The 17,842-nt window shown below is 35.3% G+C and overlaps 1 protein-coding gene across 1 annotated transcript; it reads left to right on the plus strand.

Moving 5' to 3' along the window:
- Positions 1–15,601: 15,601 nt before the first annotated feature.
- LOC113358949 (S-protein homolog 2-like) lies at positions 15,602–16,048 on the plus strand. The gene has a single exon (XM_026602658.1). The coding sequence runs from the start codon at positions 15,602–15,604 to the stop codon at positions 16,046–16,048; it is 447 nt and encodes a 148-aa protein (XP_026458443.1).
- Positions 16,049–17,842: the final 1,794 nt, after the last annotated feature.

A 17,842-nucleotide genomic window follows, 5' to 3' on the forward strand; every position in this document is an offset into this window, starting at 1 on the left:
GGGACTGAAGATCGAAAGTTAAAGATTGTTGATTGAGAATATTCAAATCAAGAAAGTGATTAAATAAATCAGTGAATCAGTTGGAAGAAAGATGAATAGAATTAATGGAAATGAGAAAAGATTGGAGTGTAATATGATAACATAAAGATTGATTAATGAATTGCATCAAAACATCAAAGAAAGAATACATAAACGAAATTTTGAAGGAAAGAAAGTTATAGCGGTAGAAAAACATCACCCTTGAAAGATTGGGAAAAGCAAAAAATTACATTCATGGCGGAAGATATACCAAAAGAAAATTTGAACCACACACCTCCGTTGGTCATTACAGTGCATGTTACACGAAAACAGAAGGAGACAACAATAAAATCCACATGAGAATGGATGTTGAACAGAACTTTAATTGATACAGGAAGTTCAGTTAATATAATATTTTATCACGCATTCCAGGGAATGGGATTTAAAGATGAAGAAATGTCCAATTCAACATATTTTGTTCACGGCTTCGGAAAATCCCCAACAAAACCTAAAAGAGAGATAGTGGTACGAATTCCACTTGAAGAAATCGAAACACATGTAAAATTGTGCGTGGTCGATATTGAATCGCCATATAATATGTTATTAGGAAGATCATGGATACATGCGATAAAAGCTGTGGTATCAACGTTGCATCAATGTATTAAATTCCCCACTCCAAATGGAATAGGTGAAATCAGAGGAGATATTGACAATGCTAAATTATGTCATCAAATTGAGGTAAAACATTATGAAGAACAAGCAAAAAAGAAACAATTTCGCAGAAAATTGGCAAAAGAAGCAAAGAAGGAAGAAGAATTTAGAGTATATATGATAAGGGCAAAAGAAGGCAAAGGAATACCCAGCGAAATCTCAGAAGAAGAGGAAGAACCCATAAAAGAAATAAAAGAACCAACGCCAATGGGAGAACCTAAACCCAGTTACACTGCCGCAGAACCAACAAAATAAATAAATGTTGGGACTGCGGAGGAGCCTCTAATATTGAGAATTGGAACTAAAATGGATATAGAAGAAGTAGAAAGAACTGTCAACTTGTTGCGAGAATATAAATATATTTTCGCAGGAAACATGGATGAGATACCAGGAATAGATCCGTTAATTGCTTGCCACAAATTGGAGATTAACAAAAATTTGAGTCCGTTTAAACAGAGAATAAGAAAAATCGCAACAACTTACCATTCCCAAATAGAAGAAGAATTACAGAAAATGCTGGAGGCAGGAATTATAAGAGAAGCTAAATACCCAGAATGGATAGTGAATATGGTCATTGTCCCAAAGAAAAACAAGGGAATCAGGATTTGCATAGATTTCACTAGTTTGAACAAAGCTTGCCCCAAAGATAGTTTTCCGTTACCCGATATTCCTCAAATGGTGGAATCTGCAGCTGGAAATGATAGGGTATCATCTTTAGATGGGTACAAAGGGTATAACCAAATTCAGAACATACTGCTTTCTTTGACCCAAGAGGTTTATATTGTTACACGAAAATTCCATTTGGTTTGCGAAATGCGGGAGCAACATATCAAAGAATGGTAGAGAAGGTGTTCGCAAAATGGATACATAAAACATTAGAAGTATACGTGGACGACATGTTAGTAAAGAGTAAAGAAACTAAAGACCATGTACAATACTTGAGGGAGATTTTTGAACAAATGCGGCAGTATAACATTCAATTGAATCCTGAGAAGTGTACTATTGGAGTTGCATCGGGAATTTTTTTAGGCTACATTGTATCAAAGGAAGGAATACAGGTTGATCCAGAAAAAGTGCAAGCAGTTCGTGACATGCCAACACCAGCAACAATAAAAGATGTACAGAAGTTAAATGGGCTTCTAGCTTCGCTGGGGAGATTCATTTCGCGATCATCAGACAAATGCAAATATTTTTTCGATATACTCAAGAAGGGTGCGAAATTTAAATGGAATGATGAATGTGAAAAGGCTTTTCAAGGAATCAAAGAACATCTTATGAATACAACTATTTTACAAAAGGAAGAACCAGGAGAAGAATTATTGATTTACCTTGCGACAACGTCGCATGTATTAAGTGTTGTGTTATTGTGAGTAGACGCAGGAGTGGAGAAACCCATTTATTACATTAGCAAAACTTTTAATACTGCTGAGAAGAATTACTCAAAGATTGAAAAATTAATCTTAGCATTAGTCTATGCATCATTTAAGCTCCGCATATACTTTCAAGCACACAAGATAAAGGTATTAAAAAAAGTGTCAATTGAATCAGTGATGAAGAATTCTAAAAGATCAGGAAGGGTAGAGAGATGGAATGCACAAGTAGGCCACTTTGATATTAAATATGAAATTTTGTCTTCACCAAAATCACAAGTTGTTGCGGATTTCTTGGCAGAATTTCCTTTAGAAGAAGATGAAGCAGTAGAAGAAATGATGGATGTAGAAGAAGAACATGGAGATCCAAAAGATTTATTAACAGAACCAAATAGATGGGAAATATTGGTAGATGGATCATCAAATGGAGAAGGAAATGGAGTTGGAATTGTTTTAATTTCGCAAGAAGGAATAAAGATGGCTTTTTCATTCAGATTAGAATTTGCATCCACTAATAATGAAACAGAATATGAAGCTGTGATACATGCCTTACAATTCACAATAGAAATGAAACTAGAAAATGCCAGGATCACTAGTGATTCACATCTAGTTATTCGCCAAATAAAAGGAGGGTATACTACAAATGAACCATCCTTGAAGAAATACAAGAAGCTGGTTGAAGAATTATCAGCGAAAATCCCAAAGATAAAATGGAGGCATATTTCAAGAAAGGATAATAGACTCGCAGACGCTTTTGCTTTTATCTCAAGCATGATGACAGATCCAACTGCGAGATGCATAAAAATACAAACACTTCTGTCACCATCAATAAATAAAGAAGATGAAGATGTAGATGTGATGATAATAGATAATGAAAAAGAAGAGCAAATAAACAATGTCCCAGACTGGAGAATGGAACTTCATGCATATCTGGCGAAAGGAGAAACACCAAGAAATAGATTGGAAACACACAAGTTAAAAAGCCGAGCAACGAATTATAAATTAAGAGATGGGTTGCTATACCGAAAATCCTTTAGTGGACCATCACTCAGATGTTTGACACGAGAGGAAGGAGAAAAGGTGTTGAAAATGTTACATAGTGGAGATGCTGGCAATCATAGTGGAGGAAGATCTTTGGCACATAGAGCAAAAATGCAAGGTTATTATTGGACGTACATGCATGAAGATGCAAAAAAAATATCAAGGCGTTGCGAAGATTGTCAGCGACATGGAAAGAAAATACATGCACCAGGAGCACCATTGTCATCTTCAACCAGTGTGTGGCCCTTTCGAAAATGGGGCTTAGACATTGTGGGGCCATTTTTACCAGGAACTGGACAAAGAAGATACTTAATAGTCGCAACAGATTATTTCACAAAATGGACAGAAGTGAAGGCAGTACAACATATTCGCGACAAATATATCTTTACATTCATATTCGAAAATATCATTTGCAGATTTGGAATTCCTGCACAGTTGGTATCTGATAACGGGAAACAATTTGAAGGACAGAATATAGAAATGTTACTTAATGCATTCAAGATAAAATGTGGAAAGTCCACTCCTTTGTATCCACAAGCTAATGGGCAAGTAGAAGCAACAAATAAAACAATTGCAGATATATTAAAGAAAAAATTGGAAGGACATCACAGATCATGGTGCGAACAAGTACATAATGCAGTATGGGCTTATAATACAACTAGAAGAGAAGCTACTGGAATGTCACCTTTTTGTTTAACATACGGAGTTGAAGCGGTGTTACCAACAGAAGTTGTTATTCCGGCAACAAAAAGAGAAGCTTGGGAGAAAAATCTTAGTGCGGGCTTAATTCTAAAGAAACTTGATGAATTAGAAGAAAGAAGAGAAAAAGCTTTACAACATATGGAGAATTATCAGCGAAGATTAGCTCGAGAATATAATAAACGTGTCAAAGTACGCGAATTTCAACCAGGAGATTTAGTTCTGCGAGAAACACCAATATATCAGCGAGAAAATGGTGGAAAGTTAGCGAAAAAATGGGATGGACCTTACATCAAAAGCTTTGAGAAGTTATGAATTCTGAAAGAATAATCGCAGAATTACTCATATCAAAAGAAGATCATGATGTGCGAAATTGTCGCAGAGATAATCACAGAACAATGACATAAAAGAAAGGGTCGAACCTTTATGGAGTACACCCTAGTTCGTGAATACAATTTCGCAAGAGGCAAATGTAAGACCTAAAGTACGTCATATTAGGGGGTACCTGTTGCATGGCTCAGGGAAAGGCTACACCGCCACCGGAACCTGAGTCATGGAGATTTGGGGTCAATAAATCCCATCCGGGAGAGGCACCTTGGATTCTCAACTTATGCATGTGACTTAGGTTGGGCGACTAAGGTAATAAGGACTCTCTGAAGGAGTGAAGAATCTGATCAAGGCGCAGAGGTACACGGTTGAGTCAAGGGTGTCGGGGGTGTTTGAAGGGTCCGTTCCATTCTTGACAAGTCTTGGCTTATACTGCACTCGGCCTGAATAAAACCCCACTTAGGGTGCAGTCTTGTAACCATAAGCCATATATGCAAAAGGGATAAGAGGCTGCGAAAACAACTGGTTGTTGTTAAGACTGGATGGGAGGAGCTAACCATGTATGGTAGAAGTACGCCTCCTTGAAGGGGCAACCAGGGGGGAGATAAGGGCGGCACCCTCCATTAGGGAGCTGATAAGTGTCTTAAGACGCAAATGTCATGAGGCTTTTTATTCACAAGGATATTAAGGCTTGTCATATTTGTGCAACAATCCTGAAGAGGCAATAATACAAAAGAAAAAGATAAGACGAGATCAATGGGTTTTTGCATAAAAGTGTGAAGACGTCCTGCGATTTCCTCGCAAGACGACAATGTCATGGGGCTTTATTTTCGCAAGAATATTTAGGCCTGTCATATTGTCGCAACATTCCTGAAGAGTCCATAATACAAAAGAAAAGGTTAAGACAAAATCAATGGGTTTTTGTATGAAAATGCAAGGACGTCCTGCGATTTTGTCGCAATGACAAGAGATGGCATAATAAGACCTTTAATTTGGAGGGAAAAATAAGACCATACGATAAAACAAATTAATGATAAGCATTCACAACAAATTATTTTGTGCAAGAAAGATAATGTGAGGCAAGTATGGGAATCGATATACAAGAAACCTTATCTTTCTTATCAACAAAATATTAAAAGGAAAAATTAACTTCAAAGTTATTGAAAAATGTAGCTCTAAAAAGTGATAAAAATAAGACAGCTCAAGAAAACAAAGCTAGAAAGGAAGCTCAAGCTTTAATATTAATATCAGTAGCAAGAGATGACATAAATTCTTCGCCAACATTCTCGCAAGCTTCTCCTTCATTTCGGCTTTGATCTTCGCCATGACTAGTACCCCCAAACTTATTATTTGCTAGTCCTCGAGCAAAATTTATTCTTGAAAAGTGACCGAGTTAATCTCGGGTGGGTTTATCAGAGGTGTACCCACAAAAACCAATACTCCAGACCCTAGCTATCTACGAAAAATCTTGGAAAGCACTAAAGAACCTCCTTGGTTGGCATACTTATTAATTACAGGAGGAAGTACCCTGACGCGAAATTCCAATTGCTGTATACGAGTTTGCACTCAAGCATACTAAAATTCATATAAGTGACAGAGCTCTACTAAGATAGTTTCACGATGGACATCATACTCGGAGTCAGACTAATCACATGGAAAGATTAAGAAGATGGAAAAAGAAAAATGTAGATGGTTGAAAAGCGAACGGTGTTTCCCATATCTGTCTGAAGGCCTCTTCCAAGGTGAACCTAACCTAAATGACTGAGATACCGGTCTGACTAATATTAACACACTGGGATATACAAGGGAACCAGTGGTCAATAATCCTAACTCTTGGACAACACAACTGGCATATACAAGGGTACCAGTGGTCGACTTTATTGAATTTTATTCCGTTTGGTCAAATGGTCTGGTCTAAAACTTCTTCTTCTTCTTTTTTCATTTTTTTTTTTTCATTTTTTTTTTCTCATTTTTTTTTTCAATACTCAGTCACTCTATTTTACCCTAGCAGTGGTAACAACTTGAATCGTGTGCCCCACCAAATCACTTGAAATAAAAGAAAACTAAAAATAAAAAGTGAAAAGGACTCGACGAGATATGGCGAAACTATCATGTTAATTCTAACACCTGAGCTCTGTGCTTTTATGAATAGACTCTATAGATGTTTCCATCTAGTCAGATTGGTTCCTCAGCTCCTAAAACAAAAATGTTTCCATCCACTTAGATTGGTTAGTGCTATCCTTAATAGGCGTAAATTTCTAGGCTCTGGAGTTTATTTATTGCAACTAAAAAGTTTCTCCCATACCCCCAAACTTAAATCTAACATTGTCCTCAATGTTCTAAAGATGAAACTAAAAGCATGAACAAGGAGAAACCGTTACCATTTGAAGCGAAAGAGTTAAGGAAAGATATTACCGTGTTGCATGAGATTGGGTTACCTCCCAAGAAGTGCTAAGTTTATAGTCTTCAGCCAGACTTAGGAAAGGATCAGTCAACTCGGATCGTATAACAGTAGACGGAATAACTGTGGGTCTTTAAAACCAAAAATAGATGACAACAGGAGATTGCAGTGAACCAAGAAAATGAACAAGACTAGCGTGCCCTTACCTAGTTTCTGGATAACTATCGCTAATTGCGGTTCAGGTTCAGGTTCTATGAAGGGGTCTAAATAAACTATTTTCCTCGGATGCATTTCCTCATAGGTAGGATCCAAATTATTAGGTCCTAGAGTCTGGAAAAACCCAGATAAGAACATGGAGTCACAAAATAACCTAAATAATTTAGGATCCTCTAAGTCGATTAGGTATGACTTACAAAGTTGACCACAGTCAGAGTAGTGGTCATTCTGAAGGAAATGTGTCGATTCTAATTTCCTAAAGTACTTAGGCTTAGTCTCAGAACTTAATAAGTGACACATTTGAAATCTATACGTTCCCATAATTGGAGGAAAACTATTTGGTGGGAAAACAAAGTCAATCTGGGTATCATAGCCTGGGCAAACCACATCGACCAGAGGATGGGTTTCTAACGACTTAACCTTTTCAGGGCATCATTAGGTTCGGGAAAACGAGTATGAAGGTAATCTTGTAAAATTGTTGAGGCAGAGATATCGAGTCCTAAGTGAAGGGACTTTCTGAGAGTTAAAGGTAAGGCACTATGAAGGTGATAATCACCCCCAAACTTAGAGTTTCTAGTGTTTCTAGATAGACTAGTTACAATCTTCCTAATTTCTGGATCATTAGATTCTTGAAAATGGTCAATCAATTCTTCTAATTTATTATCAGGTAGTGCATCTTTACTCATCTCTACGAGTCTATGTTCTTCATTCAAGATTATTGTTTCTAAGTCGCTAGACCCTAAAACAACATTTTCAGAATAAACCCGTTCCTCTAAACCACTATCGGCTTCGTAATCAAAAGGAAGTACTACATCGTCTAAAACGGTGGTATTCCTAATCAAATCCTCGTCCTCTTGAATAGGTGAATAATCATAAAAATTATTTGGATTTGAAGTAGAAATAATATAATCACTATAAAGCTCAATTGGATTACTAGATTCCTGATCACTATGCCTACATATTTCAGATTATTCATCACTACTATCCTCATCATCATAATAGTACGAAGATGATTGAACCTTATCTAAATAAGTAGTGTTACCAATTATAACCTCGTTCTCTTGATTGTGTAAATAACTATCTTCATTCTCAAGGGTATTATTGGATACACTATATTGGCAATTCAAGTAATTTCGAGCAATTCTTTCGTTCGTCTCAGCTATCCGCTTGAGGTGGTCTTCTAAAGAAGATTCACTCATTATTGTAGTTCTTTCGTCTATAATTATACTATTCATATCAGCTAACTTACGCGTCGACTCAGCTAACTTACGTGTTGACTCTAGTAAAGAGGAATTATCAGAAGGATCATAAAAAGGACTACTTTTCAATAGTTTGATTATATCCTCTAGAGACGAAGAACTAGCACTATAATCTTCTTGCTCGTAAGACTGATGCATGTGTGGATAGTAATTGGGCTCACCATGGTATGAACCATAACCTTAAAAAGGTTGGCGTTCCCAACTACTATTCCCACCATGGTCATAAAATGATGATGTCCATAATCAAATTCAGGTCGATACTCATTGTATTGGCTTCTATCATACCAGTTCGACATTATTAATTGCAAGGGAATTCTACACAATCACAAACAAGGCTGACTCGACTCCACCAAAACAAACCTAAAGATTTCTAGCAAACAAAAAGCATGATCGCTCCACTTAGATTGTTTCTAGACCAACTTCTATCTTTCGAAAGGGAATTCGTTCCAATTTGAGCAAACCCCTCTGGAATCAATCCGAGTCAAAGTAAGTTGAATTGAGGCGAGGGAAGCTCAGTGGAGCTTTGATACCCAAGGCCTCACCGCTATCACAAGGCGGCGCACACGTATTCAACTCACAGAAACCATCATGAACTTTGGAGTGTGCTTAAAGAGCAACCAATATTTTTCGAACGAGTTTCCTATTAAGCTCGTTACCCTATCAGTCTCGTTCTATTCCAAATTTTAAGCTTGGGTTCGCGTTAGGTTTCGTTTTCCTAAGGCGGGCAAGAAGGGAGCGGTGATGAAATCCAAACCCCTATCTTGTATTGTCCAGGCCTTTCCCTTTACTAGGAATTTAAAAACAGTCCAAATTCGTCCTCAATCAATGAACCACCTTAAGGAATACAGTAACTCGCTTACAGGAGATTCGCGAGTGTTTCGATGGACTTACCTCCCGTACCAGACGGGGGATGAACCGTTGTTGTCGACTCGGGCCACGACTTACAGTAACTGGATTGTATCCTCCCCGGCAGCGGCGCCAAAATGATTATAAATTTTTTCGTGTGGTTGTAGTAATAAAGGTTCAAACTCTCGGACTTGTGAAGGTAATGGATTTTTAGATTTATAAAAATTATATACAAAAATATTGACAAATTGGTAGAGAGTATTGGGACTAATGATTCGGCCAATTTTCATAACATAGGGCTCAATAATTTATTCTCAACAATAATCGCTCAAAACATAAATTATATGGACTCTTATTTTGCCGAAGTAGATTTTCAAAACATTGATTGTAAGTCCTAAGCATGATGTATCAAAACACCTAAGCCAAGCATACATCATCAAATTAAATAACAACCAATTAATTCAAATCATATTTCAATTTTAAATTAATGCAAAAGTCTTAAAAAGAATTAATGAAATTACCCCAAGTATGAAGTTTGGCCTCCTCCGTCGTCCCAGTGTTGGGTTTTAGCTCATCATAGTAAAAATGCTCTCAAAATAATTATTTATTGCTCAAAAAGTGGTTTACAAATGATGAAAAGGTGTAAAACAATTGAACAGAAAAATCGCAACAGAAATAACTGTTGCAAAGGCGCTGTTCAGCTGTTACAAGAAGAACAATAAATGATAACTGCTGTTGTACGACGAACTACGACCCACGGGTGTGCGTCTTAGACACTGTTGATAAACGACTGCTGCTGCGAGTCCGTTCTTCGTGTTCTTCATCTTCATCAATGGCAGCAACAGCAGCAGAGAGAAATCATGGTTCTCGATTCTGCAGCGTTCCTTCTCTCCTCCCAACTCTCGACAGTCATTCTATTCAACCCCATAGACATATTTATACTCAAAAGCACCGAGATAATCCGAGTTAAATGCAAATAATTCTCCCTTAATGATTTTTATTTTCACGGGAATATTTCCTTTCCCTGTTCATCTTTCACGCGTTTGTTCTGAGCTGGATTTACTTGTTTATCCTGGCTTGATTGGTCGAATCTTGTTGAATAAAAAAGAAAATATTCTCCCATGCAGTTATGTATCATCCAATATCCCGTGATAATCTCTCTTCCCTGTTTAACCAAGACTCGATGTTCTAGCCCAACTGGATCGAATCCATTAACCATACAATCCCTGTTTAGCCCAAACAGGTCAATCAAAACAAAATCCAGTGATTGAATCTCGCTCAAAGCCCACATAAGATCGAACCCAAATTTCTTCCGTGAACTGCATGAACTTTCCCGCCATTTTGAATTTTCAAAGCGTGAAGAAGGGTGTCCCCCTAACCGTCTGTGGAGTGTAAATAGCAAATGCCTTGGGGGTGACCTGGGGGTGCCCCTTAGTAATTAGGTTACCCCTTATCCAAAAGCGAGAGTCCGAATAACACTTGTCCTCCGGGTGACAAAATCATCTCCCAATGGTCCATTGCGTCATCAAATTTATCTCCAACTAAACCTTTAAGTCGAGACTGAAGATTTTTCTCTTTAGAAACAAGGAAGGCATTTTTCTTCGCAAGAGAAGAATAAGAATCTTCTAATTTGGAATATTGTTCTTTAAGCTGATTTGCCTTCACACTTAAAGCTATTCTACCTTGAATGAGTGTATCTCTTTCAGCGATAGATGATTCTGTTACTTCTTTAAGTTCATTTCTTAAAGAGCGAATAGATTTCTCTTGGTCAGCACATACTTTTTGGAGAATATTAAGTTGTTGCGAAGATATCGCCATCTTGTTTAAATAAATTCGCTTCTCTTGAAATAAGGTTTTATTCTCATCTGATAAAGTTTCCATCCCTAAATTAGCTTTGGTTAAAGAATAAGAAAGACGAGATACTTCATTACTTAATAGATCTTGTCTTTGAACTAATTGGGTATTTTCATTGGTAAGATTATTTATGTGATCAAGAGAATATGAATAGAGGTTATCTAATTGGTTATATTGATCCATTAAGATTTCTTTATCAACACGGGCTTCTTCAACAGCAGATTCAAATTGATATCTCTCCATTACTCGTTTCTGATTTAATGCTTAACATCTGAAAGAGGGATTTAAAGGATAATTAAACATGGGAAGGATAAAACCATCGAAAAGGCAAATTAAAGACATAGATAAGGAAATCATACCTCTTAATTTATCATTCTTTTTGCGAAGATTTTTGCGATCCAGCAAAACATTCTGAAGTTTATGATTTTCAAGACGAAGAGCATTACATTCTTTTTCTAAAGTTGTCTGCGAAGCAGCTCTGCCAGAACCCAAATGCTTGCTCAGAATCTCGCAAACATTAGATTTTATGGGATCATTAGAAGACTTCTTTCCGTCATCCAGAATTTCAGATAAAACTTTGAAAGCAATATCTATTCCTTCCATGGTTTCTTTCGACATAGGAAGAGACTTGGGTAAAGAACTGGTAGAGGCAGAAGGTTGAGAAACATTCTCAATGGGAAGAGAAGAGGTTTCAGTCGCAGAAGGATCCATAAGGGGAGTTTCAATCATAGAAAGGTCAATTGAAGAAATGAAATCAGGGGAAACATTTTCACGAGTTGGAGATAAAGGTTTATCTTGCGAAGAGATCGCAGGAGATTTGGAAGAAATGAAATCAGATGCAGAATTTTCGCGAATTGGAGATAAAGGTTTATCTTGCAAAGATGTCGCAGGAGATTTGGAAGAAATGAGTAGGTGTAAGGGAACAGAAGTTGGAACAGCTTTAAGGTGGCGAGATTTCTTGAGAGGTTTATTAAGATCTTTATCACCCTGCGAATTATAATCCAGATAAGAAACAGAGGCAACAATATTGTTATTAGAAAAATACAGTGTTTCTTACTACCTTCTCATTCGCAGACTTTCTTTTATGTGCGACAACCTTATGCTGTGATTTGGGGATGTTAGGGTTCTGAACTGTAAATCTAGTGTTGGAGCCGCTTTTGCTGAAATAGCAAGAGTATGGGAATCATATCAATAACATAAACAACATCAAATAAGGCAATACACAAGATCAATTTCAGATATGTTAATTTCAGCAAAACTCATAAAGAAGAAAAAAGAAGACTAACCTTGATGAATCCATGAAAAATAATAGCAGGAAGATTGTCTTGAACTATGAAGATGAAGAAGAATTATGAAGATCTAGTATGAAGATGAAGAAGAACTCAAAAAGGTTGAAGAAGAAAGAAGAAAAGTTGCAATAAGGGATTTTGCAGAAGAACGATGAAGTTGCAGAGAGAATAAAAGGAAAGAAGAAGAGAGTGAAAAGGAATATATATAGAGGGAATTTTTCTTCAAAAAAATAAACACGGTTAATACGGGAAGATATAAGCGGTTAAAAAAGTAACGGTTACAAAAGACGTGTCGAGAAATAAATGGAAGAAAGAATACGTGTGATAAATGCAGAATATGAAAAGATAAGTAGTTGCGGCATTTCACACATCATTCTCTACTTCGCAGAAAAGATATGAGAAGAGGCAAGATGTAGGATCAGAATCTCGCAACAACTATGTTTCAGCGAAATTATCAATGACACAGCACTTAAGCGTCGCAAAACAATTCCATAAATAATAAAATAAACGACGTCAGCTAAGAACACGAGAAAGGTATGATAGTCCTGCGAAAATTAGAGAGTTTGCGAAAATGAATATTTGTAAGGTTGCGAGAATGTCGCAAACCATATCCAAAAATAAAGGACAGAGTAGTTGTCATCCACTATGTATTTCCTTATAAATAGTCATTCGAGTTGTAAAGAAGAGAGAGATCTTTTTGAGTAAGAATTAAGTAAATAGGAGAGAGAAAGTCCAGAGCAGAGATCATTCTTGACTTCTTTATCTTTCTTGTAAGAACATTCAAAAATTAATCAATAAAATTAAGAGTGTAAACCTAAAATTGAGTTGATCAACAATGAAATCATATGAGGGGTGTAGTGTAGGATTTCCTGCAACTACATCAAATATGATACTTTGAGTAGTTAACTAGGTGATGTTGTCTTCACTAAAATTGTTTGAATTTTTACCCGCTATCTTGTGTAAAACGCTTTGGATTTAAATCATTGGTTCACTAGTTTTTCACAATTTTTGGAGTCTTTTGATATTGTTTCGAAATTCTTGTTTGAGTCAAAAAATAGTGGGGGTTCCATAACCTATGTTTTACAAAATTTGATTTGAATCAGAGGAACTAGAAAAATGAAGGTGACGAATAATTCACTAAGAATGAACCTAGAAAAGCATATTTAGTGAGACTAAATTTTAGTCATGAATATTTTGTTGCTTATAATTTGAAAGATAAATTCTCATAGAAAGTAACTTTGTTCTTTAAAAATTAAATCTTTGGAAAAATAAAGTCGTGAACATATCATCTTTAGACAAACAAACATAAAATTGTTGAAATTTGCATTCATGTCTCTAAATTAACTTACATGCTTGTGTTGTTGATGTTGTTTCTACGATATATGATTTTTTATACTCATAAGTAGAAATATATACTTTTTTGTAAGTCAAAGATGAGAATATATGTAAACCAAGCATGAAAAACTATGTAGCTTCTACTATAAAAGAAAGCATATAAATTATATATTTATCATTTATATTCTGAAAACAACTTTAAAACAATTTAAAAGAGATAAATTGTTTGCTTGATTCATTCGGATGATTTCAGAATTGATGAAAGTGAAATGCACAATACTCTTTGTTTTGTATGCATAGGTGATTTGTTGATTTTTTATTCTAACTTATAGGATGAAAATGAAATTGAGAACATGCTTAGTTTACTATTTGACATGAAAGACTTGGATGAAGATGGTGTATATTGTTAAAAATAGATTTTTTTCTTTGGATCTATTTCATTTCAATGAAAATAGAATTTTAAAAGAGATAGAAATATATATAATCTTGACTGTAAACAAATTTTCACTCATTTGGTTTAGTGCTAATGATTTTGAGATTGTGTGTGATTGCACTAGACATGAGTATGGTAGCTCAGTATGCTTCTTTGCTACGTGATTGATTATATATTTAAGTATTTTTTGTAGTAGGGGTGTAATATATTGCTTCCATAGTGGGGGATAATTTATATTCAGATTTACCAATCCTAGTATGGAAAATTGGTAAAATATTGAGAAGGTTTTGAGGTGTTTCAAACACATTTTACGCCTAGAAATACACTATCAAAATGGTTACCGCAATCCTTTAAGGATATTGTGAAGCTGATTGGACATACTTTCAGTCGAATCCTTTAAGGGATGAAGCGATTGGATCCTGTAATAGATAGAGAAACAGACATATAAATCCAATGTGATAGTACCACGGCTATTGCAAGAATTGAGAATGCATGCAACGACAACTATAAGAGTTGATATTTTGAAAATGGATTATATAATGTCTGAAAAGAGTTTTCGTTAGTACTTTAACGAAAGGATTTATAAGAAGATGTGAATACATCTTAGGGATGAGGTTGATTCCCATTGAGATTGAGTCATTTGTGATGGATACCCAACCTAGAAATAGGTTCAAAGGGACTAGACGAAGTCATAGATGATAACATCATTGATATTGAGTTATTTACGATGCGGTTACCAACCTATAACTCAAGATCTCAAAAGTAGGTTCAAAAGGGTAACCCTTACCTATGGAGTGAGATCCCAAAATATAGGTTCAAATGGAACACCAAGTCATAGATAATATGGAGATGCGATAATCATGCTTTTGAAGAATTCATCCCACGGCATGATATCCTGAAGTGAGTAGAGGTTGAGTTTAAGTTTTAATTTTTTAATTTTTTAAACAATTAATGATGTTTATATCTCTATTTAGAGTGGAGTACTTTCGGGAGTACTCTTGATAAACTCACCTATGTGAATGTGAAAGTGTGGCCGCTTTCTATGAGAATATGGGCAGTTTTCTAGATCATTCATTAAATTGGGATAAAAGCACAGGGTCGTAATGTGCTGGCTTTAGACTTTACACTAATATAGTCGTGTGTGTTAAGCGATCTTTTTATCTACTAGAGTTCAAGACTTGTGTTCACTCTGGAATTATTATAGGATCCGATTTTGGGTCCACTAGTTAAGGAACCGGATCCGACTTTAAGAATCGGACCCAACTATTATAAACAGGATACGGTCTAGGCCTAGTGATACACAGAAAGATCCGAACTCATTCACACCCCTAGCTTCATTTCACAAATCTATGATTATCTATGAATATTAAAATGGTGTCGAATATTATATTTAATAAAGATATCAAATCTGTAGAAAATATCGTCTAATTTAAAAATCCAGACCAATATATCTCCACAATGGCAATTTTGATAATGAAAGGAAAATATCGGATTAAGCATAATGTATATATTTTGTTTCTTAAAATTGATTAGAATTGATGACAACCATCCATTTTCCCTTAATCGTTCATTTTTAACATTTCCATAATCCTTTATATGTTTACATATGGATAGGAATATAAAAGCACAAGACTAATTATGTTTATTTTCTTATTATTTAGCCTGTTTTAGGATATGAAAGATATTCGGGATCAATTAAAAAAAATTAATGGTAACATGGTTCTAGTATAAATGTGATCTCCCACGCTCTCCAAAGGGTTATAGAAAAAACCTTCACTTTCAAACATATTCAATCAGAGACAATGGGTACTGGTAGTAGCCATGGCAATACAAGTTTGTTGTTGTTGCTATTGTTTTCAGTTCTGGTTTCCAAATGTTTATCATTGACGACAGTGGAAATACAGAATGCTATCGACGATGATAATATTTCGTTGGATATGCATTGCCGGTCAAAAAACAACGATCTAGGTCAACGTTCGCTCTTTAAAGGTGACTCATGGCACTGGGACTTTCGCGCAATTGAAGGTTTAACACATTTCTGGTGTGATTTTCGTTGGTACGATAATTTGAACCATCATTGGTTAGGTGGCACTTTTGATGTTTACCGTTCCGGATTCCCAAGAGACAAGTACAAAAATGAGCTTTGTGGTACGGACTGTGTGTGGTCTGCTCGTCGAGATGGATTTTATTTGTACCAAGACAATACAGGTGCCTGGCAGAAAAGAGATGATTGGCATGTTGTTCCATAGAATCGTCTAGATTTTTTTTCTTCTATTTTTCTAATTTAGCTAGCTAGTAGTACATAATAAAGTGTCCATGGAACAAATTATTAATATTATGAAATCATTCTTGAATTAAATTGGCATTACATTTGATTTATTATGCATTTACTTTTCTGTGATGAGTTAGATTTGATTTGTGAAACATAAAATTGGTTAAAAAGATCAAAATCAACAATTTCGGGTGAAATGGACAGTTAGATTTTGATACTGTTTAAATGGATAAAAATCTAAAAATAGGCACGATGTAACCAGTTTCATCGTGTCCATTTTCAAATATTTTTTTTTTTATTTTTAATTTACATAGGATGTATCCAGTTTCATCCTTGCTATTTTTCAAATTTAAGCTAGGATGAAACTTAATATTTTTTATTTTGGCCATTTCACCCAAACTATTTTTTACTCGTCCATTTGAACCGTGATTTAAAAATATTTGGACAAATGACCAATTTTCCGTTTGTGAAATGGCTAATAAGTATTACCAGAGTCGAAGCGCGTATCAGTATTTTTCTTTGAAACGTTAATTTCTACTTATGATTCATTTCATGATTCTACAGCCACTCGAATTACTAACGACGCCACTGTAGTCTGTTGGTTAAAAAGGGATACTATTGATTAGGGGCACCCACACTGCACTTATAAAACGTGCTTTCGACTGGCTTTGGGCATCAAATTATCTTACTAGTATTTTTTTGCCAGGGTTGTCCGACCTGATAATTATTACGGGCACTCAAACATAAAGCATGGCCTGTCAAGCCTGTCTTAATTTTTGGGTTGGGCAGCCTAGCCTTTTTTAGATGTTGATTGTTGATTTCCAAATAATTAATTAAACGACTGAGAATTTGTTTAGTAAGAAAGTTAATGTTGAGATATATGTTTTAAAAACATTAATTAATTTTCGAATAGTCGTCTCTCATTTAAATGGTTTTAGTGTGACTTTTATTCTTTTTTTAAAGAATAAATTTATTTCATTTTTAATGCCAAAAACCGTTTTTTATTGAATAGGTTAATGGTGCTAATTAATAACTTAATAATGCATGTCATTTAGTCTTATTTAATTTTTTGGTTATTGAAAATCAGTTTTTGATAAAAAAGAATTTGGAGAGTTGTAAAAAGTATTTTCTCTTATGTGAGAGTTTTCTATCATGTTTCTTGAGTTTATTAGAAAATGAATTTGTGTGAGAAAGAAAAACAAGTGTGTGATCATCCTTGATTTTTCTAAAAGTGTTTCTGAGCAAGAATGAAGTGTAGAAGTTTCACATCCTCTCATCGTTCAAGAGTGATTGTGTAAGAGATTGAATTCGGCCGTTTTATCCTGGGGACGACGCGACATTGAAGAACTGCTTGCACAATCTTGGGCAGAGCCGCGAAACGTCTTAAAGAAAGCGACCTAGTCCGCGACTCAGCCATACTATTTGTTTCGCGTTTGATTTTTATTTTTTGCACAGGCATAATTCAGCAATTGTTCCAACAATTTCTATTCTGACACGGAAATCAAAATGAAAACGATTGCTGAAACGCGATAAGTATCTTTGTTTTATTTCGTTTTATAAAATATAATCGGAAATTTTTTTATTTAGCTATTAAACATGATGCTTGAGATTTTAGGTAACCTGGTACCTAAAGTTAACTTTATGTCTAATCTTGATGGACTAGGAATGTAATATGGATAATATTTTTTATATCATGAATATCTAACGTAGAAAAATAATATTGATGTGAAACGAATATTTATAACATGTTGTAGAGTTTTATTTTTATCTC

Source organism: Papaver somniferum, chromosome 3 (assembly GCF_003573695.1).
Source record: "Papaver somniferum cultivar HN1 chromosome 3, ASM357369v1, whole genome shotgun sequence".
Lineage (NCBI taxonomy): Eukaryota > Viridiplantae > Streptophyta > Magnoliopsida > Ranunculales > Papaveraceae > Papaver > Papaver somniferum.